Raw genomic sequence first — 24,987 nt, forward strand, 5'->3', positions numbered from 1 at the left:
CTAACTAATTGCAAGGGAGGCTGGGAATCATAGTACAAATGTATGGCTAGGAAGAGAGAAAAACAGGCAAGGTGAACAGCTGGCCAGTCCCGGCCACCCAGCCACGGTCAGTGCAGAGGAAGGGAGGTGTTGAGGCAGTCTGGCTACTTCCTGTAACGAGGGGGTCCAATGCACACCTTTCCTTTCAGCATTTTCCCTCTCATTCGGAGCCTGACTTACTGACCTGGCCTTTGCCACGTAGTGGTAAATCACTTTTGGCTTCTCGGCTTGGACCTAACTTTCTCGTTTTACTGAGAAGGTCGATGGCCCTTCAGAAACCTGTAGATGGTGATGTGATGTCAGCTTGGCAGGCGCTTGGAACACAGCCGTGCAAATGTCAACTCATGAGTGCTTAGCTCCCGTTTTGAACCTCTCGGAGTTTTTTTTTTTTAGTTGCCCTAAGAATCATATATGGCTGAATAAGCCAGGAGCCTCCCTACAGCTCTCTGCCGCGGGGCTGCGAGGTGGGCTTGCTGCAGTGCAATAGGTCATCCCTTCCCATGGTAGCAGCCAAGGGCTCTGGCTGACAGCTCCTGGGGCAGCATCAGGCCCAAAGGCCAAGGAGCCCTGTGGAGAGCCAAGAGAGCTCACTTAGTCAGTCTGTTATTTCAGACGGGCCAGGTGTGTGTTTTTAAAAGGAGCACCTAGGAGAGTATGTTCATTCAAACAATGTAATCATTACATGTTTTTCTGTAATGCACTTGTAGGTTTCTTGAGGATAAGCCAGTCACTCTGTCCCCGACAGCAGGGTGCACCATGGTTTTGAATGTAATATTATTAAGTAAAACTGTATATCGTTTAAGATGGCATTCGTTCTCTGTCTCAATATCCTCTTACAAGATACATGCACAGTTTCGTGTGGAGGGGTGAACAATTTGACAAAAAATTAGTTAAGAAAATGTGGCTTGTATTTAAAGCCTCTTTTTTTTAATTACAAATTTGAAATATTTCATTAAAAAATTAAAGCCCAAAGTGCATATTTAATTTGATTACAGCAGTGAACATTAGGTATGAAACAAGCTGTCCAAAAGGGCTGTTGAATTATTTAATAACCTCTGGGATTCAGGAGGTAACAGTCATCATAAACAATTCCACAAGTGCAGTGTGTTAGAAAGATCAGCTCTTTCTGTCTCCAGGCTTTGTAATTCGGATGATGTGACTATCCAAACAGCAGTTGCTTATTGAACAAAATATTAAACGCTTAAGTCTGTTTGAAATATTTTTAGGTTCCAGAAGATCATTTATCTAAAAACTGGTCAATAAGTATTAAGTGTAAATGTGTTTTAAAAGTATTTTCAGTTGAATGAATTTACAATGAAGTCAGTATTCAGAATTCAAGACACTCTTCTATTACCATATATGTAATATTGATAGACTCAAACTAGAAAATTAAATAGAAATGCATTCAAGAGTTTTGATCATTTATTATGTTCAATTCTGGGGATATGGAGATATGTGAGGCAGGCTTCTTTCTCTGAATAATCTTGAAGTCTTTTTGGGGAAGAAGACAGGTCCACTGTACGTTTTTACTGGTATGATGTTTGAAGTGTGAGTGAAGTGCTATGGAAATAAAGAAATAGTTCTACCAGGAGGTGGGGAGATAGGAAAGAGAAATGTCAGGTAAAAATACATCATTTCAACTGGACTCTTACAAGAATGTGCAGGATTTTGTGGGGATGTGAACCAGCAAAGGGGCAGATAGGAAAGGGGCAGGGGAAAGAAATGTGTGGTCTATGGCTCAAAAACAAAGTTGACTTTTTCCTAGGCTAGGAGCCAACTAAGCCACAAAGTTACTAGTAATGGGGGAAAGTTTGTGAGAATGGACGAGATAATATTTCTAAATGCAGAAGATAATTCACAGTTAGGCTTTGTTCATTTAACATTGTCAGAGAATGAAAATTTTGACTCAAGTTATTTTCCCCAGTACCTGAAGCTTTCTAATTTAACTGTCAAGGTTTTAACTTTTTAAACCTGAAGAAGCAATTTGACAGCTCTAGTTTATCTTGATAAATGTCAACTATTGTGCTACGTTAAAATGTCCTCAGGGACTATTAAGGCCTATAGATCTATTTGCCTTGAAAATTAGAGGCCTCATTTTGCTATTTTGCTTTTAAATGTTGGCTTCTGTATTTCCCCCCTCCATTGCTCTTTCTGTATACTTACCTTGTAGATTTTCTTTGCTCCTGTCAGGATTCCTGCCTCTAATAGCCCTTTTCATCTAATTTGCTATCTTTACTCTGCTGAGGAATGGGAAATAACAAAATCTGTCTTTCTTGAATAATGATCAAGAAGGAGTGGGTTTATGAATTAATGTACTCTCCTAGGAGGTTTGAAATGTGGGCTTTGTGATATATTGTGTGTTCATTTGTAGATTCTTGGTGATGTTCTTATCTAGCAAGTTTTCTGAAAAGGTGACCTCTAAAAAAATCAGTTGTGCCTTTATTTAAATTAACACTGAAATCTGTTTGGGAAGATGCCAAGTGCTGGAAGGGCCTCCCGCTGAAGTTTATCTTGGAATAACCCTTAGAGACTTTAGAAAAGCAAAACCACATAGGACACGATTTTTCAAAATGTTGACGGGATGCTTGTACTCCCGATTTGATAAATTTCCCAGCTGAAAAGAACATTCTATCATAAAGTAAGCAAAGTGAAGTTCTTCATTTGTCTTCCACAGCAGAAGCACACGGAGGGTTTTTTCAGTGGATTGTTTTTCAACAGGATTGCCTTGGAACTTTGGTCAGTGCTAAACATTTACAATTACAAAACCTTGAAATGATATTTCAAGAAGCAATGTAATACATAAACTAGTTTAGTGTTTCTAACCCTGAGAAGGTAGTATTATTTTCCCCATTTTTTCCGAGGAAGAAACTAAAAACTCAGCACTCATATCACAGAGTAACATCTTGTTGGGCAAGGCTTTAAACCCCTGTCCATCTGACCTCTAAGCTCCTGGAAACTTATCCTTTACTCCAGTCCTTACAGTAACTGACTCTTAATGTTGCCAATTTACCTAGATGTTTCTTTTCTTATTGGTAAGACAAGAGAATCGAATCAGCTGATTTCTAAGATTTCTTACAGTTCCAACAGAATCATAGATTTTTTTAGATAATCTTAGATAAGATAAGTGCCTGGATAATCTTAGGGCTTCCCAGGTAGTGCTAGTGATAAAGAACCTGCCTGCTGATGCAGGAGACATAAGAGAGGCAGGTTTGATCCCTGGGTCAGAAAGATTCCCTGGAGGAGGAAATGGCAACCCACTCCGGTATTCTTGCCTGGAGAATCCCAAGGGCAGAGGAGCCTGGAGGGGTACGGTCCATAGGGTCACAAAGAGTCAGACAGGACTGAATCGACTTAGCACGCATGAAAGGGCCTGGAGGGTCTTCCCAGGTGGTGCTAAGAATCTACCTGCCAATGCAGAATACGTGGATTTGATCCCTGGGTTGGGAAGATCTCTTGGAGGAGAAAATGGCAACCTACTCCAGTATTCTTACCTGGAAAATTCCATGGACAGAGGAGCCTGGCAGGCTACAGTCCATGGAGTCACAGAGTTGGACATGATTTAGTGAGTGAGCACTCATGCACAAGTGCCTAGAAGAAGACAATGAAAAGGTAGATTGGTTCAGACAGAATGATTGCAATAAAACCTTTTACTAGTACATTGTAATCACAACACTGAAACTATACATTTTTAGGCCTTGCTTTGTAGCTGAGATTTGCCTCTTAGGATGCTACTCCGTGTCCCAGCCTCCCTGCCTTGCCTTTGACAATTTCAAGACCCTGAAAGAGTAATGTGTAGAAGAAGATGGATGAGCCCCTTGGCAGAACATACTGGGGCCGTGACTGTAGAGGTGGGGGATTCTTTGTAGCTTTCAAATCTGCTTTCTGAGGAGATGCTTAAGGAGTGATGGAGGGATTTCTCACCAGATGCAGAACAAATGAACTTTATCCAGATAATCTTTCACTTTTCCTTAGGAAGGAGAAAGTCATGTTTAAAGTCATCCCATCCATTTTGCAGTCGTGTAACCCATAGCACGGAAGTCTCCTGAAAATTGTTGCTTGCTCTGTCTGTCCAGGTCAGCAGTGTATATGCAACACCAGGGGCAGCATCCACACAGACTGCAGTGTCAGTGGCCAGTCCCTGGAGTTGTGCGATGCAGCAGGTGCTATAAAAATAACCACCATTCATTCTGTGCCAGCGACACCAAATACCATATTTCCTTTCATCTTCACAACAACCCTACGTTATAATATGGTGAAGTGTATTTTTCAGAGGAAGAAATAGGACTCAGAAAGTGCCCACGGTCAATACAGTAGTGTCCTGCATGAGCAGGGATCGAACTCAAGTCTTCCTGCTTTCACAGACAATGCTCTTTCCGCCATACCCCACCTCTACTCCATGGAAGTTCTCCAAGTCAGGCCAATGCAGAATGGGATGAGGTGGGGGGTGAGAGGGGTAGAGCATGTGACCACAGTATCAGCCTGATTTCAAATTTTCTGTCTCTCAACAACACTTAAAACAAGATTCCAAAGCCCCTATAAAAGGACTAAGACCTCACCACCTACCTACCTTCCTCATCACCTACCTCTTCTCTAATAGATTCTGTGTCCCCAGTGGCCATCTTTCAAGGCATTTCTGGTCACAGAATGTACTTTCCACATCTCAGTTCCATTGGCCATTTCCTTTGCATTTACCTTAGAATAAAACCATGTTTTGTCATTTTTTGAGACCTTTTGCAGAATGGGCAAGAGAGACACACCCAAAGTAGTGAGGGGAACTTTTGTTGCATATGCCAAAACTCAAAGATGCTTTCTTATTGTAGATGTGAGTCAGTGTGGGATAAAATACAGGTATCAGTGAAATCCCAAGGGCCAGCCCTGCCACAGCCCTTTACAGCTGAGAAAGAGACCATAGCCCTGATCACTCTTATGCGTGTTCTGTTTTCCCTAAAACAAGGCTATAAAGTATATATCTATGTATATATTAGTAATATGATAATTACACATTGGGGAGGAATTGCTTTTACATTGAAGCGCATGAATGTACAATATTCAAGCAGCAGGGATAAGGAGAAGAGAAAACAGACTGAGACTGAGGTAGAGGCGTTGTCTTCAGGAGCTAAGGTTGCCTTGACTGGCGCCCTCCATTACTCCCATGATGTAACCTCATGTGCTTCACGTGTGTCCCCTCCCCAGTGCTGCCGGGATTGTTTTATTCTATTCCTAAAGAAATTTTGGCCTAAAAGGAGGTGAGATGTATTGTCTAGCAGAGGTCTAATCAATGATAAAGAGACTTTCTAGATCAGGCTTCCTTGGACTTCCTTGGTGGTCTGGTGGTTAAGAATGCCGGCCAGTGCAGCAGACGTGGTTCGATCCCCGCTCTGGGAAGACTGCACATACGGTGTGTGCCGCAACCACTGAGCCCACACTCCAGGGCCCATGCTCGGCAGCAAGAGAAGCCCGTTCAGCGCAACTGGAGAGTAGCCCTCGCTCTCTGCAACTAGAGAAAGCACACTCGCAGCAATGAAGACTCAGTGCAGCCAAAAAAAAAAGTATATATATTATATTAAAAAAGGTTGGGCTTCATGCTTGGTTTCAAGCCTCTGAAGAACCCCTTCCACCCTCCCACCCTTCCTTTTCTTGCTGCTGTTACTTCCTCTGCTCCGCCTCCAAGACTGGGTTTTCATTTCTCCTCACTGCTTGCTGTGTTCTGGCTCACAGTGTACAGCTCTGTAGCCTGTTCTCCTTTACTGTGAGGTCCTCACAGTGAAGGGCAGAGGCGATATTTTCTTCATTGTGTTAAGTTGATACAACCCGCACATATTTAGTTGTGGTCTCATCACATGCAACATGCAACTAGACCCCAGGTAGCTCTGGGAAAGGTGAAGAGAAGAGACGATGGCATCGACAAGAAGAGAATCTAGTCAGATGGTTCCCAGGGAGGCAGACATCTCAGTCATGTGACTGCTCTGTCACAGCATCACCTGCAAAGCAGAAGGACACAGTTCCCATAAGTACTTGGAATAGGAAGGCAGGCTTGCTTGCATCTGTGGTCTGGTGTTTCTTGTCCAAATTCATTTGGGCAGCTACCCTTCATCCTGGCTGTGAAAACACAGTTCCGTTCTTCTGGTCCCTCCAGTTCCTGTCTCAGCTTTCAATTGTAGGCCAAGACAGTTTTTAGATGACTGTGAGATATCCGTAAATCTAGGATATTGTGTTTAACAAGTTGCCTCTTTATCCAAGAAAAAATTAAAATTAGGCTATAAATATGATTGGCATATTCCAAGAATAATGGCAGCAATCTCATGGGCCTGGTATCTTAGAGAACTAGCTAATAGTTCACTGAGTCAACACAGGAAAGGCGCTCATCTCTATAGAATGTCTAGCCCAAGTAGCCTTTAAGACTCACAGGATATTAGATCTAGAAGAAACTTAGAGATTACTTAAGTTTGAGGCCATAAAAACTAAGGGGACAGAGAAGTCAAGACCTGCCCAAAGTCACATGGTTATTTACGAATGCTGAGCAGGTGTGGATTAAGCCTGCTTACCATCCAGGGCTATATGAACTTCTATTTGTGACTTACAAGTCCCAGGGCCTCTTGCATTCCATCAGCAGAACATGGCCGGAAGCACCTCTCTCATCAGATAGCCATATCATTTTTCCCATACTCTGCTGACCGTGGGTTTGTATAACATGTAAGGATTCTGAGCAATATATAAGAATTATCATCCCATGGAAAAAAAGACAGATATTAACTTCTCCCAACCCAGCTGCTCAGAGCCATTTCCTATAGTCTTATACACATCATTTAAAATTTATTTGAATTTGATCAACAGCCAAAGGACACACAGTTCCTTTATAAATATAGTTTCTGTTCCCTGTCTTCAAACTGGGACCTTTTATGACAATGATCAACTTTTAGAACTTAGTAAAAAATTTCAGCTTCTGGTAAATATTGGCTTTCTTCTCCCTCTCTCCCTTCTTGGGCCTGGATCCATATTCAGAGGGCAGAAGAAAACAATGAAGCGGGCTCATGTCTCCCTGTTCATGACTGCTCTTCCGGTTCACTCTGTTTCTTCCTTGGTGGAACTCCACTGGAAGAACCACTTCTGTGGCTGATTTAAACAGTGGCTAGTGCAAGTGACTGAATAATAGATACAAACTTTACTTGGGAATTCGAATTTCTCTTTAACTCCATACCACTGCTGGATTGCTCTTCTAGCTTTTCTGGCTTTCTCTTTGTAAGCTTTTATTTCTCCTTTGAGGTTCAGAACTTTGGCAGCTGGGGTGAAATTAGAAGCTGATTAATAAGGGGAAAGGTGGCTTTGAGCAGTTTAAAATTCAAGCAAGCAAACCAGTAATATCTCTGAAGTGGTGATCATTCTCAAAATACCTTGCTGATTATTATGGAGGTTACAAGCTTATGCCAGATACAGTCCATCCCTCCTTCCAAAGAGCTGGTGGTCTAGAGGGGAGTTAGATGTGCACCTGCAGGGGGACGTATCTACTACTCTGGGACTATATATGGTCATTTACTTATTTTTGGCGGCACTGGGTCCTCATTGCTTTGTGGAGCCTTTCACTAGTTTCGGAGAGTGAGGGCTCCTCTCCGCTGTGGTCTTGGGCTTCCACTGCGGTGGCTTCTCTTGCTGCAGAGCCCAGGCTCTCAGAGCATGAGCTTCAGTAGTTGCAGCACACAGGCTCAATCTTTGCAGCTCTCAGGCTCTAGAGCAAGAGCTCAGTGGTTGTGTACATGGGCTTAGTTGCTCTACAGCATGTGGAATCTTCCCAGACCAGAGACTGAACCTGTGTCCCCCACCTTAGCAGGCGGATTCTTATCCACTGCACCATCAGGGAAGTCCTGGGACAATATATTATAAGTCTGTGTTCCCAAAGCAGGTACAAGTTGCCATCAGTGGACAAAGAGATGATTTTAGTTGGTACACAGAAGGGGCATTAAATAAGTAAAGGTGGTATATTCCTATTTCAATTTCTTTCACCTCTTCTGATTACCTTAAAAAAAGGGAGATTAAAAGAAAAAAAAAAAAAAACCTCTCATATCTGTGCTAAAATACCTAAAACACCTCTTTAACACTTATCAATCTTCTCAGTAAAAACCAAAAACATAAGTCTGTCTCTGATTGAGAACACCTTTGGACACCAATAATGTCCGGTTATAGGTTAATACTATTCTTCATTTTTATTGTATTTATTTTTTCCAGGTTGACTCTATTTAATTGCAAGTGATAAAGTTTTTCTATTTGTGATGCTAATAATACACTGTTGCCTTACTAAATCTCTCAGGGCTGCTGTAAGAAATTACTACAGACTATATGGTTTAAGCAATAAATATTGATTTTGCATGGTTATGGAAGTTGGAAAGTCCAAGATCAGGGTGTCAGCATGGTCAGGTTCTGGCGAAAGCCCTCTTCCTTTTTTTTTTTTTTACAGACAATCATCCTTTGCTGCATCTTCACATGGCAGAAAGAGAGCAAGCCAACTCTCTGGCCTCTTCTTATAAGGGCACTAATCCTAATCCTGAGGGCTCCACTCTCATAATCATCTCTCAAAGGCCTCACCTCAATCACAATGGAGATTAATTTCACTATAGGAATTTTTGGAAGGAAACAGACATTTAATTCATAACACTAAGTAAATTTGTTTAGCTAAAAAAGAAGTTATCAATAACCCCAAACACTAAATAAATATTGGCATAGGTGGTACAAAAATATGGCAGAAATCACCAGGGGCGTGCAGATGTTTGGGAAACTGTTTGGAGCTGTGAAGTGAGTGCTTTTGAAGTGAATTGCAAGAGGAATTTCAAGAAATGATTGTGTACTAGGGGTTAGGAGCTTGGGGAAGAATTCCTTGAGGAGATGAGCTTTAAGGGAACATTTGAAAGGTTTAGGGAGAAGCCATGTGAGCAAGGATATGGTTAGAAACAGGAAGCTTGGTGAACTGGATGACCCATTCATGCCCAGAGGTCATGGTTGGAGGAGAGTCACAGCTGGAATCACAAAGTGGAAAGACCTTATACGAGGAACTTCTTTGCTTTTTAAAAAAAAACTTTATTTTGAAATAATTATGGATTCACATGCAGTTGTAAGAAACAACCCAGAGAGATCTCATATACCCCTTACCCAGTGAGTGGGAGTTTTTATTTCTTTATATGTTCAGATATAAGTTCTTTGTTGGATATATGATTTGCAAATACTTCCTCTCAATCGGTAATTTGTTTTTTTCATTTACAGAAAGTTGATGAGATCCAGTTTATAATTTTTTCCTTTTATTGATTGTGTTTTTGATATCAAGAATTCTTCTCTTAGCCCTAGTTTCTGAAGATTTTCTTCTAAGTTTTTACCTAGAGGTTTTATAGTTTTACATTTTACATTTAAGTCTGTGATCCATTTTGAGTTAATTTTTATAAAAATGCGCGGTGTTTAAGTCAAGGGTTCATTTAGTTTGTTTTTGTTTATAAATGTCCAATTTCTCCAGCACCATTTGTCAGAAAGTCTACCCTTCTACTGCATTACTCTTGCATCTTTGTCAAAAATCAGTTAGGCATATTTGTACGGGTTCCTTGCTTGTTACAGTCACCTTATTGATATCTCCTGTCATTTGACTGTAACATCTGAAAAATAAAAAGGTTAATGGGCCTTTCACCCAAATGAATAGTGTAATAAATTACTTGACTATGGTATGTTTGATGACTTAGAGAGGTCTCATTACATACTCATGAATCATCCCCAGGGCCTTATGGTCCTTATGAGAACAGAACATTTGGCCCCTATCCCACCAAAATATTTTCTTTTACCTAAATAGAAAGACATGGGGAAGGGTGCCCATATTTTTTTTCCCCAGGGCCAATAAGAGGTTGCTTAAGTTCGACTTTGCAGACTTTACAGGGACGAGAAATGTGATTGGTCTTGGTCAGACTTCTTTTTGCACAGGCTTCAGCAGGGACTTAACTCACAGTTCTGCCAGGGCCTCAGGAGCCTGCTCGCATGCATGAACGATAAGGGACATCTAAGGAAAACAAACTGGTCCCTTTTAGGGACGCGTCAAAGCCAGATAACCCAAGAGAATCCTAGCAAGATACAGCCAGTCTTAGAGTGGAGTACTGTGAAATTAGCTTTGCTTCTTTGAGTTTATGAAGCATGCATCTGTATAAACCTGCTTGTGCAGACATCCCCAGCCCCAAGCTGGGTCTGCCCAAATCCAGTGAATCGGCTCTGAAATGCAGACGGCATCTAGCGGTGACCAAGCCTCCGCCGCAGGCAGCCTGTTGGCCAGTTAGGCCCAGTGGAGCAGTGGAACGGAAATACCTGGAGAAGTTTTTACGTGTCCATGGAATTTCGCTTCAGGAAACCATCAGGGCAGAGACGGGCATGCCTTACAGGTACTTGTGGGTTACAATGTTATCCAGCCAGGGCGCTGCATTGAAATCAAAGGTTGTTGTTATTAAAGAAAGAAGGATTGAAATAGCAAAAAAAAAAAAATATATTATATAGAAAAAGGAAAAGAAAAATGAATGCAGTGAGCCTTCTTCTTGAGCTGCCTTATTTTTTCAAGCTTTAAATTGTCCACTTTCTCTTTGCCTCAAAGATTACGTATAGTCAGGCTCACCTGTGGATGTTCCCATCCTCATGCCATTAGAAATGTCTTTGGCTTGATACTGAAGCAAGAGTATGTGTTTTTGCAGGTCATAATGATGAATGGGAGCTCTATTCTTCTTAAGGAAATTTATAAATTAAGAATAGGATTTTTTTTTTTTTTAACGCTGCCTGGTCTTCAAGGCTGTTATTTTCTTTTAAGCCTGAATCATGTGGTTATACTAGTAACTAATAAAGCAGTTCAGGAGACTGAACAAGTTCTTAAAATGACAGCACTTTTTATCAGTGTAGCCCAACATAAATTACTGGTTGTTCTCTAACCCTCCAGTACCATCCATTTATTCTGTGAAAGATTAACAAAAGGGAGAAATTTTTTCCTAGTATGTGGTTGGATGTATAATCTTTTAAAATTGCTCTGAAATAGGAAGTATCATTCTTTTTCAGAGCAATTATTGTTCAAACCTCTATAAGTATGTCTGTGCTTAGCTAAATAACCCAGCTATACCCGCCTCAGTGCTTGCTTGACAAATGCCTAGAGTTTTAAACATCCAGGAAGCTGAGCAAAAGCTGTTTGGAAGAACAAGGTTACTGAAAACAAACAATTCCCCCTCCCCCCTCCAAAAAAACCCCAAACCAAATCCCTTACCATTTATAAAGAACAGTTGTCTTAGTTCAAGTCAAAACTTCTAGTTTACAGAATAAGATTGCTTTTGTATAGACAAGATGTCCCTAGGTGATTTTATTCTATAATCTAAAGGTCTATTTTAATGCAGTAACTACTGCTCTAGTTACCAGCTAATTTGATTAATAAAGCAATTTACATTGAGATGGCTCCTCTCTGGAGAGCAAAGTATTTCACACAGACTCTTTATGCAATAAAGGGCTCCTACAGAAGAGGAATGAACTCTTCGAGTTTTATAGGGTATATTAACATCGGACAACTCATCCCATTGTGCTTTTGAAGTGGAGCCTGAGAAGAACCAACAGCCTTTCCAAAAGAATCCGTGGTCCCACAGCCTGGGATCGAGGCGATGCTGTCAGTCCTCACCTGTCCTCCCTGATCTATCTTTACTGGAAGGAGCTGCCTTCTCTCTGTCTCTCCTCATCCTCTCAGTGTCTTCTCCTTTCTTTCCTTGACCCTCAGTGGTAACAGTGGTGGAGTATAGATGTGGAAAGGATGGACTGTTTCATTGCTTAAAAAATAATCTGTCTTTGCATCTTCATCCCAGGATGGGTGGTATCACCATGAACTCTTGTGTAAATCTTCAGGGGGTATGCCTCTTTTGCTCAGAGTCTCAGTTTGAATACCAATTACATATTTTGTGATATGTGTCCATGTTCGGATGAACATGTGTTCCAGGACAGTGTTTTTTCAAGCAGTTATGGAGTAGAGCATAACAAGCAGTTATGCTCATCTCTATTTTGTTCAAATAGAGACGAGCAAAAGTGTCTTAGTTGAAGTTGGGGGCTTAGAGCCCACCTGCTTGAGGGGAGCAGTCACAGCAGCTCGGGTCCCCAGGCACGCCTGCAGATCCTGTCTTCTGCACGACTTGAGAGTACAGTTCTGAGAAGACTCTTCAAGGTGCCTTGGAGAGCAGGACTGGCAGGTCCTGCTCACAGAGGCAGGCTCTTAGGCCAGCCTAGGTGCCACTAGCCCACACTCAGGGAAGGAATGGGACTTAGGAGATTGTGGTTCCTAGATCAGAATATGAGGAGAAAAAAGTACAGTTGAGTAGATAATGGCCACCTCATGCAAAGAGTTGACTCATTGGAAAAGACCCTGATGCTGGGAGGGATTGGGGGCAGGAGGAGAAGGGGACGACAGAGGATGAGATGGCTGGATGGCATCACTGACTCGATGGGCATGAGTTTTAGTAAACTCCGGGAGTCTGTGATGGACAGGGAGGCCTGGCGTGCTGCAATTCATGGGGTCGCAAAGAGTCGGACACGGCTGAGCGACTGAACTGAACTGAACTGAAGTAGATAATTGGCTCCAGAAAATAGCCAAGTCTTTGAATTATGAACTTGCTGTTTTCTGCCACATCTTCCTGATATATATCGTCATCCTCCTCCTCTTTCTCGAAATTTCCATAGTACTTTGTTCTTTTTTCAAGGCACACTGACTGTTCTTATTTCAAACATTCTCCTTTAAGCATGAGGGACAGATTTTAATGGAAGAGAATTCAGAATCTCTTTGTTCCTTCCCAGCCTGTCTTTTGACCTTAACTTCTTGTAAGTGTAGCTGGGGTTGGGTGAGGAGACTTTTATATTCTTCTTTACTTTATTTTCTACCTCCCTCCAAGACCACAGCTACGTTAAAATACCTCATTACACCTGTCTTTTCTATTTTCTTCTTTTTGAAGGGCATTGTTTCCTGTGTAGTGCCAAGGTAATAGACTTTGGAGCTGATGAGACCAGAGTTTAAATCCCAATGCTTCTGCTTTACAAACTGTGTGACAAGGGGCCAGCTGTGACACAAAAGTGCTTAACACACAGTAGGTGTTCACGGAAAGTAGGTCCACTTCCTGCTTATTCTGTAGACTCCTGTCAGTCATCCTCATGTCAGGAGATGACAGCCCCCTATAGCTGAAACATATGATGGATAAGAGTATTCTCAGAAGGAAAAGAAAGAATTAGAAGATCTGCAGTAACAACTCTATGAATATGCTATAAGTCATTATGTTGTACATTTCAAATGGGTGAGTTGTATATATGTAAATTATATATCAATAAAGTTGTTAAAAATAAGAGAAGTTTAAAAAATCTGCAGTAATTCTCAATCTGTGTAGGTTTCCATGCTGAGCTTAGAATTCTGAAAGGTCTGGAAGAGCTGGGTAAGCTGGTTTCTCTTCCTAATTTGGTCAGATGCCATTGCAGCCTTCAGCCCAATACCAGCTGCTCAGGTCCCTTGATCATCTGCGAGAGAGCATTATGTTGTGTTTCCATGGAGACTTGGTTATATTTCTAACTAAGGGTGACCAGGGGAGGAAAAAAAATCAGTAAATATGCAAACACATGTATCAGCTGAAAAGAAACCGGAGGAATTGTTTGCATGTGCGGTAAAAAGTGCCAAGTTGCTGTGCTGATCCTTCTGTTGTCTTAGAATTTTTCAGCAAAAATAGAAGTTTTTGTGAATTCATTTTATTAAGATCTATAAAAGAGTCACTCAAGAGGGTCCTGCAGTCATTTCTAAGAGGCCATCTCTAGTACTAATAAAAACCATTGACCTCTGAGCCAGACAGTGAACCTGAGCTTCAGTTCAGTTCAGTTCAGTCACTCAGTCGTGTCCGACTCTTTGCGACCCCATGAACCACAGCATGTCAGGCCTCCCTGTCCATCACCAGCTCCTGGAATCCACCCAGACTCATGTCCATTGACTCAGTGATGCCATCCAACCATCTCATCCTCTGTCATCCCCTTCTCCTCCTGCCCTCAATCCCTCCCAGCATCAGGGTCTTTTCCAATGAGTCAGCTCTTAGGTGGACAAAGTACTGGAGTTTCAGCTTCAGCATCAGTCCTTCCAATGAACACCCAGGACTGATCTCCTTTAGGATGGGCTGGTTGGATCTCCTTGCAGTCCAAGGGACTCTCAAGAGTCTTCTCCAACACCACAGTTCAAAAGCATCAATTCTTCAGTGTTCAGCTTTCTTTATAGGCCAACTCTCACATCCATACATGACCACTGGAAAAACCATAGCCTTGACCAGACGGACCTTTGTTGGAAAAGTAATGTCTCTGCTTTTTAATATGCTATCCAGGTTGGTCATAACTTTCCTTCTAAGAAGTAAGCGTCTTTTAATTTCATGGCTGCAGTCACCACCTGCAGTGATTTTGGAGCCGAAAAAAATAAAGTCAGCCACTGTTTCCACTGTTTCCCCATCTATGTGCCATGAAGTGATGGGACCAGATGCCATGATCTTAGTTTTTTTAATGTTGAGCTTTAAGCCAACTTTTTCACTCTCCTCTTTCACTTTCATCAAGAGGCTCTTTAGTTCTTCTTCACTTTCTGCCATAAAGGTGGTGTCATCTCCGTATCTGAGGTTATTGATATTTCTCCCAGCAGTCTTGATTCCAGCTTGTGCTTCTTCCAGCCCAGCATTTCTCATGATGTAATCTGCATGTAAGTTAAATAAGCAAGGTGACAATATATAGCCTTGACGTACTCCTTTTCCTATTTGGAACCAGTCTGTTGTTCCATGTCCAGTTCTACCTGTTGTTTCCTGACCTGCATACAGGTTTCTCAAGTGGCAGGTCAGGTGGTCTGGTATTCCCATCTCTTTCAGAATTTTCCACAGTTTATTGTGATCCACACAGTCGAAGGCTTTGGCATAGTCAATAAAGCAGAAATAGATGTTTTTCTGGAACTCTCTTGCTTTTTCAATGATCCAGTGGAGGTTGGCAATTTGATCTCTGGTTCCTCTGCCTTTTTTAAAAGCAGCTTGAACATCTGGAAGTTCACGGTTCACGTATTGCTGAAGCCTGGCTTGGAGAATTGTGAGCATTACTTTACTAGTGTGTGAGATGAGTGCAATTGTGCGGTAGTTTGAGCATTCTTTGGGATTGCCTTTCTTAGGGATTGGAATGAAATCTGACCTTTTCCAGTCCTGTGGTCACTGCTGAGTTTTCCAAATTTGCTGGCATATTGAGTGCAGCACTTTCACAGCATCATCTTTCAGGATTTGAAATAGCTCAACTGGAATTCCATCACATCCACTAGCTTTGTTCATAGTGATGCTTTCTAAGGCCCACCTGACTTCACATTCCAGGATGTCTGGTTCTAGGTGAATGATCACACCATCGTGATTATCTGGGTGGTAAAGATCTTTTTTGTACAGTTCTTCTGTGTATTCTTGCCACCTCTTCTTAATATCTTCTGCCTCTGTTAGGTCGATACCATTTCTGTCCTTTATCGAACCCATCTTTGCATGAAATGTTCCCTTGGTATCTCTAATTTTCTCGAAGAGATCTCTAGTCTTTCCCATTCTATTGTTTTCCTCTATTTCTTTGCATTGGTCACTGAGGAAGGCTTTCTTATTTCTCCTTGCTATTCTTTGAAATTCTGCATTCAAATGGGTATATCTTTCCTTTTCTCCTTTGGTTTTGGTTTCTCTTTTTTTCACAGCTATTTGTAAGGCCTCCTCAGACAGCCATTTTGCTTTTTTTGCAGTTTTTTTTCTTGGGGATGATCTTGCTCCCTGTCTCCTGTACAAAGTCATGAACCTCCGTCCATAGTTCATCAGGCACTCTCTCTATCAGATCTAGTCCCTTAAATCTATTTCTCACTTCCACTGTATGATCATAAGGGATTTGATTTAGGTCATACCTGAATGGTCTAGTGGTTTTCCCCTCTTTGGGTCAAGGTAAAAGTACATAGAGAAATAGTTTTATGGACAAAGCACACACACAAAATAGACTGAATTAATATGCTATAAACACCCAGATTTGAAGCCATTTTATAATACATAAGCCAAGAGGGACTCAAGCAGATGTAAACTGAAGGTCTAATACAGGGGTCAACAAAATTTTCCTGTAGAAGGCCAGACAGTGGATATTTTAAGCTCATGGGCCACATCTACCTTTGTTCTAACTACTGAGCTCTGCCCTTGTAGGTGGAAGGGAAGAGTGAAAGTGTTCGTTCCTCAGTGGTGTCCGACCCTTTGTGACCCCATGGACAGAGGAGCCTGGCGGGCTACAGTCAAGAATACTGGAGTGGGTTGCCATTCCCTTCTCCAGGGAATCTTCCTGACCGAACTCTGGTCTCCCACACTGCAGGCAGATTCTTAACTGTCTGAGCCACCAGGGAAGAAGCCATCAACAGTAAGCACAGGAGTGGGCATGGCTGTGTCCCAGTCACACTTTACTTACGGACTTGGACCTGGATTTGGCTCTGGGCCCTCCAGCAGTACCACACTGGGAAGGGGCCACAGAGCTCTTTACCGAAATCACAGAGTCCTTGAGATGGATAGGAGCCAGCTGTTCAGGGATGGAACATTTCTGGAGGTTAGAGAGAAAGTTCTTCTCCTTGGTGTAATTAATAACATCTTTAAAAAAATCCTTATAGTAAACACAGCATTGAGATTCTTCAGGCTCTCTCTCATGGGGCCCCTAATATTAATAAAGGTCATCATAGCAAATAATAATTCAGCCAAAGCAAGTAGGTGCAGTAGAAGAAATAGCCTCAGTTTAACAGCATTCCAATTAGTCTGAAATTTTTTATACCTAAAGGTTCCTCACTAACAATAAAACAGATTTTGCTGTTTTATAATGACAGGTTCATGTAATGAAACAATTTTTTCTCAAATTAAAAAAGAATGCTTTTTGCCAACCAAAGACAAAATTTTCTACAACCTTGAGTTGAAGGTGGGAAACGGCAAAATGATAGGTGGGGCGGGGGTGTTTTGGAATTGCTGATGTGGGACAGACCTTGGAGATAATTTGCTCCAATTTCTGGTCTTATAGCTGAAGAAAGTTGAGGCTCAGAAGTGTTGCATTTCCAGTCAACAACAGAGCTGGGACTAGAGCCTTTGCCCTTTGGTCCCAGTCCAGTGATTTTTCCAAATCCATATTTATTCTCACCCCTCCAACCCCATCCCACCCCATGCCAACACACACCCTCACACCGCCCCCCACACACCATACACACATACCCCACTCATAGCCTCCACATACACAGCCATACACCCGCATATTCCACACGCCATACACACCTCACACATACCCCCACACTCTCCTACATACACACAGACACACTCCCACCGTACATATGCCCCCATATCACACACATACCCCCCCATGTTCCACACACTATACATACACACCTCACACAGCCCACATACACACACCATGTACACACACCCCACACCCCCCACACCTCTCACACACTACACACCCCAAACCCTTCCCTACACCACCCTGACACACATATTTCTAACCCCCCGCGTATCCCACACATACCCAGCACAATCCCCCACACACCACATACACACCACACACATCACACACACAAATGTACACACCCACACATCATACATGCACCGCATATTCCACACACGTTGTACACATACATCCCACACCCCTACACACATCCACACACCTCATCCCTTCCCCATACTCCCCACACATTTCTTGCCCCCCACCCTCCACACACACACCACAGACGCTGCACACACCCTACACCCTGCCTGCCAGGGATGCTGCAGTTTGTTACATTCACCATCCCACTCAGTCCAGCTTTCCAAGCACTACTGTTCTTGCTCTGCTCTATGATCTGCTTCAGTCCTCCTTCTTTGCACACTGACCCTCTGTCCCTGTCCCGAAATGCTGAGTCACACTCACCATTTCTCTCATCTTACTCACTGTAAGTAATGAAACATTGAGTCTTATGCATCATTACTTTCATCTTACTCATCATAACTTTTCCCACCTAGAATGTTCTTACATGTCCCCTTTGCCAAGGTAAATCCAGCCCACAGACGCTCCCTTGTCTCTCAGAGCATGACTTGTCTTTGATTCATGTCGTCTGGATCATGTGTATGTGGTGTGTGTCTCAAAAATATGCTCTTGTCATCTTGAGGAGAACGACTAGAACTTATACGATTTTGTAATCCTCTCATGCTTTGTTCCTGTGTGTATTGCTTCTTGGGGTATATGCATTCAGAAGTTGGGAAACAGAAAGACCCCAAGGACAAGTAAGAATACCCATTTCCCCTTTAATAGTGCTCTAGCCGCATATTTTCTCCTGTATCTTAGATAAAATGTTACTTAACCTTGATGGGTCTCAGTTTCCTTATCTGTAAAATGAGCCTAATTCAACTTACTTCATGACGCTGTTGTAAGAATTAAATGAACTCACACTCATGACAGTGCTTAGCTCACTGTCTGCCCAAGTGGGAGCCTAACAAACAGAATTCCCTTGCTTTACCTCCTTCTTAACCATCCTAGGAATCCATCATTTAGTCATCTTTCAGAGGCTGAAAGAAAAAGTGTATGGTGATGTGTTTAGAAAAGAGAGAGGAGCATAAAATAACCACCTGTAATTAAATCTCGCACAGTTCTGAGCATATTACTCTGCTTTCCTCATTTGCTTATATGCATTTTTTTCTTTGCTTCTCCTATTGGAACATATTGTTAGGATCTATTGATAAAGTGTTTTTTTTTTTTTTTCTTTTTTACTTCACATGTTGTCTCCTATTTAATGAAAACAGCCTCATGACATATTGGAATAAATTACTCTCCAAATGGTGTAATATAAAGAGAAAAATAACTTTTCATCAGTCAGTATATTTCCAGTGCCTAGCCTTGTGTTTGGAATAGAAATAATTTGAGACAGAATGGAATGAATAGGGCTAGAACTCCCACTGGTACCTTCCAGTACCTCTCCCATCCACCTGCCACACTGCCTGAGAATTCCTTCAACTAGAGGCTCCGTTTCTCCAGTTAAAATGGAGGTGTGTGATCTAAGCTAATAGGCAGCAGATCAAGAAGGAAACGGGACATTGGCCAGGCTGACCTGAAAACAGAGAAGACAGGAAGGAAGGTTCTAGACTGGCACTGGGGGCAAGCTTGGTTTTCAGGGCACAGCACGGTGCTGCAGGAACCGTGAAGGGATGCAAGGGAGAAGGCCTGAAGAAGAGGAAAAGAGAGCTAGAGCGAAACCTCACTCATCTACTAACTTGTCTCAAAAGTGTTGGGTGAAGCGTTTGGAAATATTAGTTAACTGATAGCTTTCACTGATCTCTAAATGAAGATTCTAAAGATAAGTCAGAGCTAGTTTTTGCTCTGTAAACTCTTTCCCTGGATTCTGTCATAATGGGAATGTAGCATCCTGGCTGGAGGATTTGCAGACCAGCTCCTCCACCCCACCCCTTTCTCTGATCCTCTGATTCCTTGTCCATGAAATGAAAAGACACACAGAGCATCCGTCCCAGTGTGGTGCTGTTCACGCAGAGGGCACATGGTGAACGCTTAGGAAAGACTACCCGCTTCTTGCCTTTTCTGCTTTTCATGATTTCCATGCTGCTGTGGAAGTTGAAAATTATTTTTGTTACTCAGCTGAACTCACTGTCTTCCTCCTAGCCTCTCCCAACCCTCCAAACACCCCTTCACCACATACTCCCCTGACCTACATTTCTCATGGAACGCTTGCACACTCAGATCTTCTTTAAAAAGTAGATATGGCCATGATTGTGAAAATCAAAAGCCTAGAAAAAAAAAAATGCTAGCTGAGCAGGGGGTTGTATTTTCCATGGTAAAAAAAGCCTACACGATTTATTTTAGACTGGCCTCATTTTGGTCAGTCTTGGAGCCTGTGCTAATTTGCTTTGGGTCCTCTGACTGCGGCTCTCCTGGCATTGACATTGCTGGAGGAATGATGCTGACACTGAAATGGTCCAGGTTCAGAGCCTATGTGATTATTTGAAACCCAAAGAGCCGGCTAGTGAAAGATTTAGAAGGCTTAGTGAAGGGGGTCTCTTCAAAATGGGGCCGAATGTTTATTTCCTATGGAACAGAACAGAAATTCTAAAACGAGTATGTTTTAAGTGTCAGTTTAAATAGAGAATGCCTTAAAATGTAAGCAAGGGTGAGAGATGAGTGCCCCTTGGATTTGTAATATTATTTTCATTCTGTTTTGAAATTTCCACTTGTGGTTTCCCAGAAGGATAGTTGCTTTATGCATAATGAAACACTGGAAATTCAGGGCTCAAGAACAACACTGGGTTATATGAACCTGTCTTTTCTCAGATAGAAATTATTTATAACTGTTTTATATTAAAAACAATCATTTTGAGAGCTGGTTTTCCTGTCCAAGGAATGATTATGTTTTTACTCAAGGGAAAAAACAGAAACCAAACAACAAAACCTCTTCCTAAATTTCTCTGCAGTGCCTGCAAGAGCCACTAAGATGTGCTATTTCATCAAAAAATGAAGCTCTTCATTCAATTCCCTGAACCACAAAAAGTAGAAATCCTTAAATTTTTCCCAGACAATCCTAGACCAGAACTTAAAGTTGAATCAGCATATCCCCTTGATTGTGAAAATTTAGAAGCATCTCCTTTGATACCACAGTGGGAAATCTGCTCTAAGTGGGAAATAGTAAGAAGTTATGACCAGTGTATTCTTGGGATTCTGAGAAGCCCTCATGTTGTAACAGTGATATGTTATCATAACCTAACCCCATTAGATATTTGATAGAGCAAATATCTATTAGATATTTGATAGAACAAATTTTCTACATCTGGGAGTTTCCAAGAATGGGATTCTGAACCATCCACAGACCTCTGCAGGTAGTGTGGAAAAAAGAAAGGCAGGCACATCACCCCATTGGCTTTCCTTCAGAGAATGTTCTGTTGCTGTCTTTTGACCCATCTCAGGTGCAGGCACCTTGTTGCGCAGTTAAGATGGCGTAGTGAAACTGGAAGGAGAGTGTTGTCAGGAGTGCCTGGGAGAAGTCTGGCTCAGAACCCACGATGCTCTTAGAACCATGACCTTGCAGGGCTGGCTCAACACCAAATGAGAATGTGGTTGAATGATAATGCCCTTCCTCCTCTGTATCCAGGGCTCATTTCTGCTTATCATGGGACACCTCTTCATGCCTAACACTTTAGCCTCTTATCAGTGACTCCGCTGAATGCCCTTAGCTAGTTGTCAACTGATGAGCCTCAAAATTTCAGTTACATGTTTTGTGATGTGTGCCAATGTTTAGATGAAGATACATTCCAGGATAGTGTGTTTCAAACAATCATGATATGGAAAAGCATGTGGAAGCAGAGCAGTCCCAGTTGAAGATGGAGTCCTGGAGTATCTGTAAAACATGTCATATCCAAAGAAACAAACCTCTAATGGTAAAAGTTCAGGTGATAGAGGAGCTAATTTTAGCCAAGCTATCTAGTCCTAAAATCAGATTATGAAAAAACATCACATTTTATTTGAAAAAAATTTCAAACATACAGAAAAATTGCAAGGATAACATATAGAATATCTGTAGGCACTTTGATATATTGTTAACATTTTACTCCATTTGCTAATATTCTTACAGCTTGCTTTCTGCATCCCCTCCACCTCCAATTTATTTTTGCAAGCCTTTTGAGAGTAAGTTACATACATGTCCCTTTTATCCCTCAGTACCTCCTAAGAGTAAGGATATTTTTTCATATACCCCCCAAGTACAATTACCAACTTCAGTCATATTATGTAGTTTTTTCTGATCTACTGTCTGTATTCTAATTTTGCCAGCCAACACAATAGTGCCCTTTATAGCATTTTTTTTTTATTCCACCAGTACTGGATCTAGTTCAGGATCACATATTGTATTTTGTTGTCATGGCTTATTCGTTTCCTTCAATCTGGAATAGTTCAAACGAATTAGCTGTTAGCACAGGGAGGCTGTTAGTGGGAAAGAGGGTGGTGACTGATTGCAATGTCTGCTTCGGATTGGGAGGTGGCGCTGTGGTGCTGACACTAAGCTTATCTTAAAGGCCTCCTGGCTACTGCTACCAATTCTGCATCGAGGACTCCGACTTCCACGGCTCCCCAGCGAGGTCACCACATTTTCATTTTGAAATTTAGGTTCAAAGCTGAGATGGATTTCCAAGACATACTGACCTAATTGACCTCCATAAATGTAGTCACCTGTATTTATTTGCTTAGCACGTCCACTGGGGGGCAGAGTGCAAGGGCAGGGAAAGCCATTTTGTGATTCTCTAGAACTCTCCAGCCTCCAAATCAGGCACCCATAAAGCTTGGTCAGGGAACCAACCCAAGAGACTAAAGAAGCAGACAAAGGAAGCGGTCTCCTCCAAACTAACTGTTGAGCAGAGAGTGTGGATTCTGGCCGCAGGTCCTGGAAGCCCACTGGGAGAGGTGGGAGGAGCTGAGAGGCCCCAGGGAAACAGGATTTCTCAGGGGGTCATGTAGACTATTTTTAGTTAAGGGAGTTTTGACCCAGTTGTCTTTAGTCTATTTTTCCCTCCATGGTTTCCCTTTTAATTTGTTAAGGCAGAATGAGATAGAAGCTCTGACAATTATATAGTGTGGGTGTAGAATGTGCATCTCATTAAGTATCTAAGCTCTTGCTTTAGCATTTGGAGGGTCTGTAACAGGTCACTGATTCACCCTGCTTTTGAAATTTTACAGCATTCTGTAACTCAGCATATAGTGACAACACATGCATTTAGAAGCTGGCTTTTATGGCTTTTTATGGCTTTTATTTTTTAAAATATTTATTTATTTACTTTTGGCTGAACTGGGTCTTCATTGCTGCATGCAGGCTTTCTCTGGTTAGGACGAGCTGGGGCTACTCTCTAGTTGCAGTGTATGGGCTCCTCATTGTGGTGTCTTCTCTTGTTGCAGAACTCAGGCTCTAGAATGTGAGGACTTCAGTAGTTGCAGCTCACGGGCTTGGCTACCCTGTGGCATGTGGAATCTTCCTGGATCAGGGATCAAACTCATATCCCCCTGCATTGGAAGGTGGATTCTTAACCACTGGACTACCAGGGAAGTCTTGGTTATGGCTTAAAAGGAACCATGATTGCTTCTTGAGATGATCACTAGAAAAGACCAGAATCTCTATGAATAATTTCCCAAAAGGTTAATCCTCATTGTAACTTCTTCATAAAATTCATCAAATCAGCATCTCCTTCCTTTACCCCTACTTTCCCTCTTATCACTTTTTTTTCCCCTTTATGTTTTTTGGCTTTAATCTTGATGAAAATGAAAGAGGAGAGTGAAAAAGCTGGTTTAAAACTCAACATTCAAAAAACAAGGATCATAGCATTCAGTCCCAACACTTCATGGCAAATAAATGGGGAAACAATGGGAACGGTGACAGACTTTATTTTTTTGGACTCCAAAATTGCTGCTGACGGTGACTGCAGCCATGAGATTAAAAGATGCTTGTTCCTTGGAAGATGTTGGAAGAAAAGTTATGAGCAACCTAGACAGCATATTAAAAAGCAGAGACACTATTTTGCTGACAAAGGCCCATCTAGCCAAACCTAAGTTTTTTCCAGTAGTCATGTATGAATGTGAGAGTTGGACCATAAGGAAAGCTGAGCTCTGAAGGATTGATGCTTTTGAATTGTGGTGTTGGAGTAGACTCCTGGGCCTTCATCTTACAAATGGCTTACAAGGACCCACATGATTTGACTTCTGTGCTGTAAAGTATTAACCTTGACCAAAAAAAGGTTTGACCCTTTGCCCTCAGCTCCTGAGAGGTAATCTCTAAGCCTTTGTAATGCTCTACCCACCAGGAGTGTGTTTATCTATCCAGAGGACTTGAACCTTTCCTGATGGTCTATACTAAATGTGTTTTATAGCAACTCCGTGTGTCTGAAAACCCAGTGGATTATCTGCCAGTGAAAAATGAGGGTTTATACCTTATACTCCTGCTTAATCATTCATTTATTCAGCAATATTTACACTAGATATACTAGATGAGTTCTACACTAGATACCAGGGGGCTCAGTGGTAAAGAGTCTGCCTGCCAATGCAGGAGACATGGGTTTGCTTCCTGGGTCAGGAAGATTCCCTGGAGAAGGGAATGGCTATGCACTCCAGAATCCTTACCTGGGAAATCTCATGGACAGAGGAGCCTGGCGGGCTCTAGTTCATGGGGTCTCAATAAGTTGAGTTGGACACAACTTAGGGACTAAATAATAACAACAACAACACTAGACACCGGATTCTGGGGATCCTGCAATCAACCCTACATACGGCATCCCTGTCCTCCTGGAGTTCACACTCGAGTGTGAGAGAAAATCAATACAGGAACAAACAAGTAAGAGTGGTAAGAGGGGAAACAAATAGAAGAAAAAGAAAACTATATACAGTTTTCTTTCGAACAAAAACTGAGATCATTCCATTTAAACCCAAGGTAACTAGATGAACAGACACTTCCACAAGAATATCCAGAGAGTAGAAGGAATTCTGTTTCCAGTTCAGGACTAATTCATTTGATGCTCAAAAGACAAGCTGATCTTTTTTTTTTTTTTCCTTCATTCTTATTAGTTGGAGGCTAATTAATTTACAGTATTGTAGTGGTTTTTGTCATACATTGACATGAATCAGCCATGGATTTACATGTATTCACCATCTCGATCCCCCCTCCCACCTCCCTCTCCACCCGATTCCTCTGAGTCTTCCCAGTGCACCAGACCCGAGCACTTGTCTCATGCATCCAGCCTGGGCTGGTGATCTGTTTCACCCTAAATAATATACATGTTTTGATGCTGTTCTCTCGAAACATTCCACCCTCGCCTTCTCCCACAGAGTCCATGTGGTACATATACACCATGGAATATTACTCAGCCATTAAAAAGAATTCATTTGAATCAGTTCTAA

General features: G+C 41.9%; 1 protein-coding gene across 2 annotated transcripts in view; it reads left to right on the forward strand.

Annotated features, from left to right (window-relative positions):
* The window catches only part of KCNAB1 (potassium voltage-gated channel subfamily A regulatory beta subunit 1), a 453,549-nt gene that overhangs the window by 12,360 nt on the left and 416,202 nt on the right, over nt 1-24,987 (forward strand). Inside the window, exon 1 of one of the 2 annotated variants that reach the window (XM_061168185.1) lies at nt 9,973-10,436. The exons of the other annotated variant lie outside the window; for it this stretch is intronic. Coding sequence (XP_061024168.1) covers nt 10,195-10,436 — 242 coding nt within the window. The 5' untranslated portion in view covers nt 9,973-10,194. Of the gene's footprint in view, nt 1-9,972; nt 10,437-24,987 lie in introns of those variants that run through there. 2 annotated transcript variants of the gene reach the window in all.

This window comes from Dama dama, chromosome 19 (genome assembly GCF_033118175.1).
Source record: "Dama dama isolate Ldn47 chromosome 19, ASM3311817v1, whole genome shotgun sequence".
Taxonomy (NCBI): Eukaryota; Metazoa; Chordata; class Mammalia; order Artiodactyla; family Cervidae; genus Dama; species Dama dama.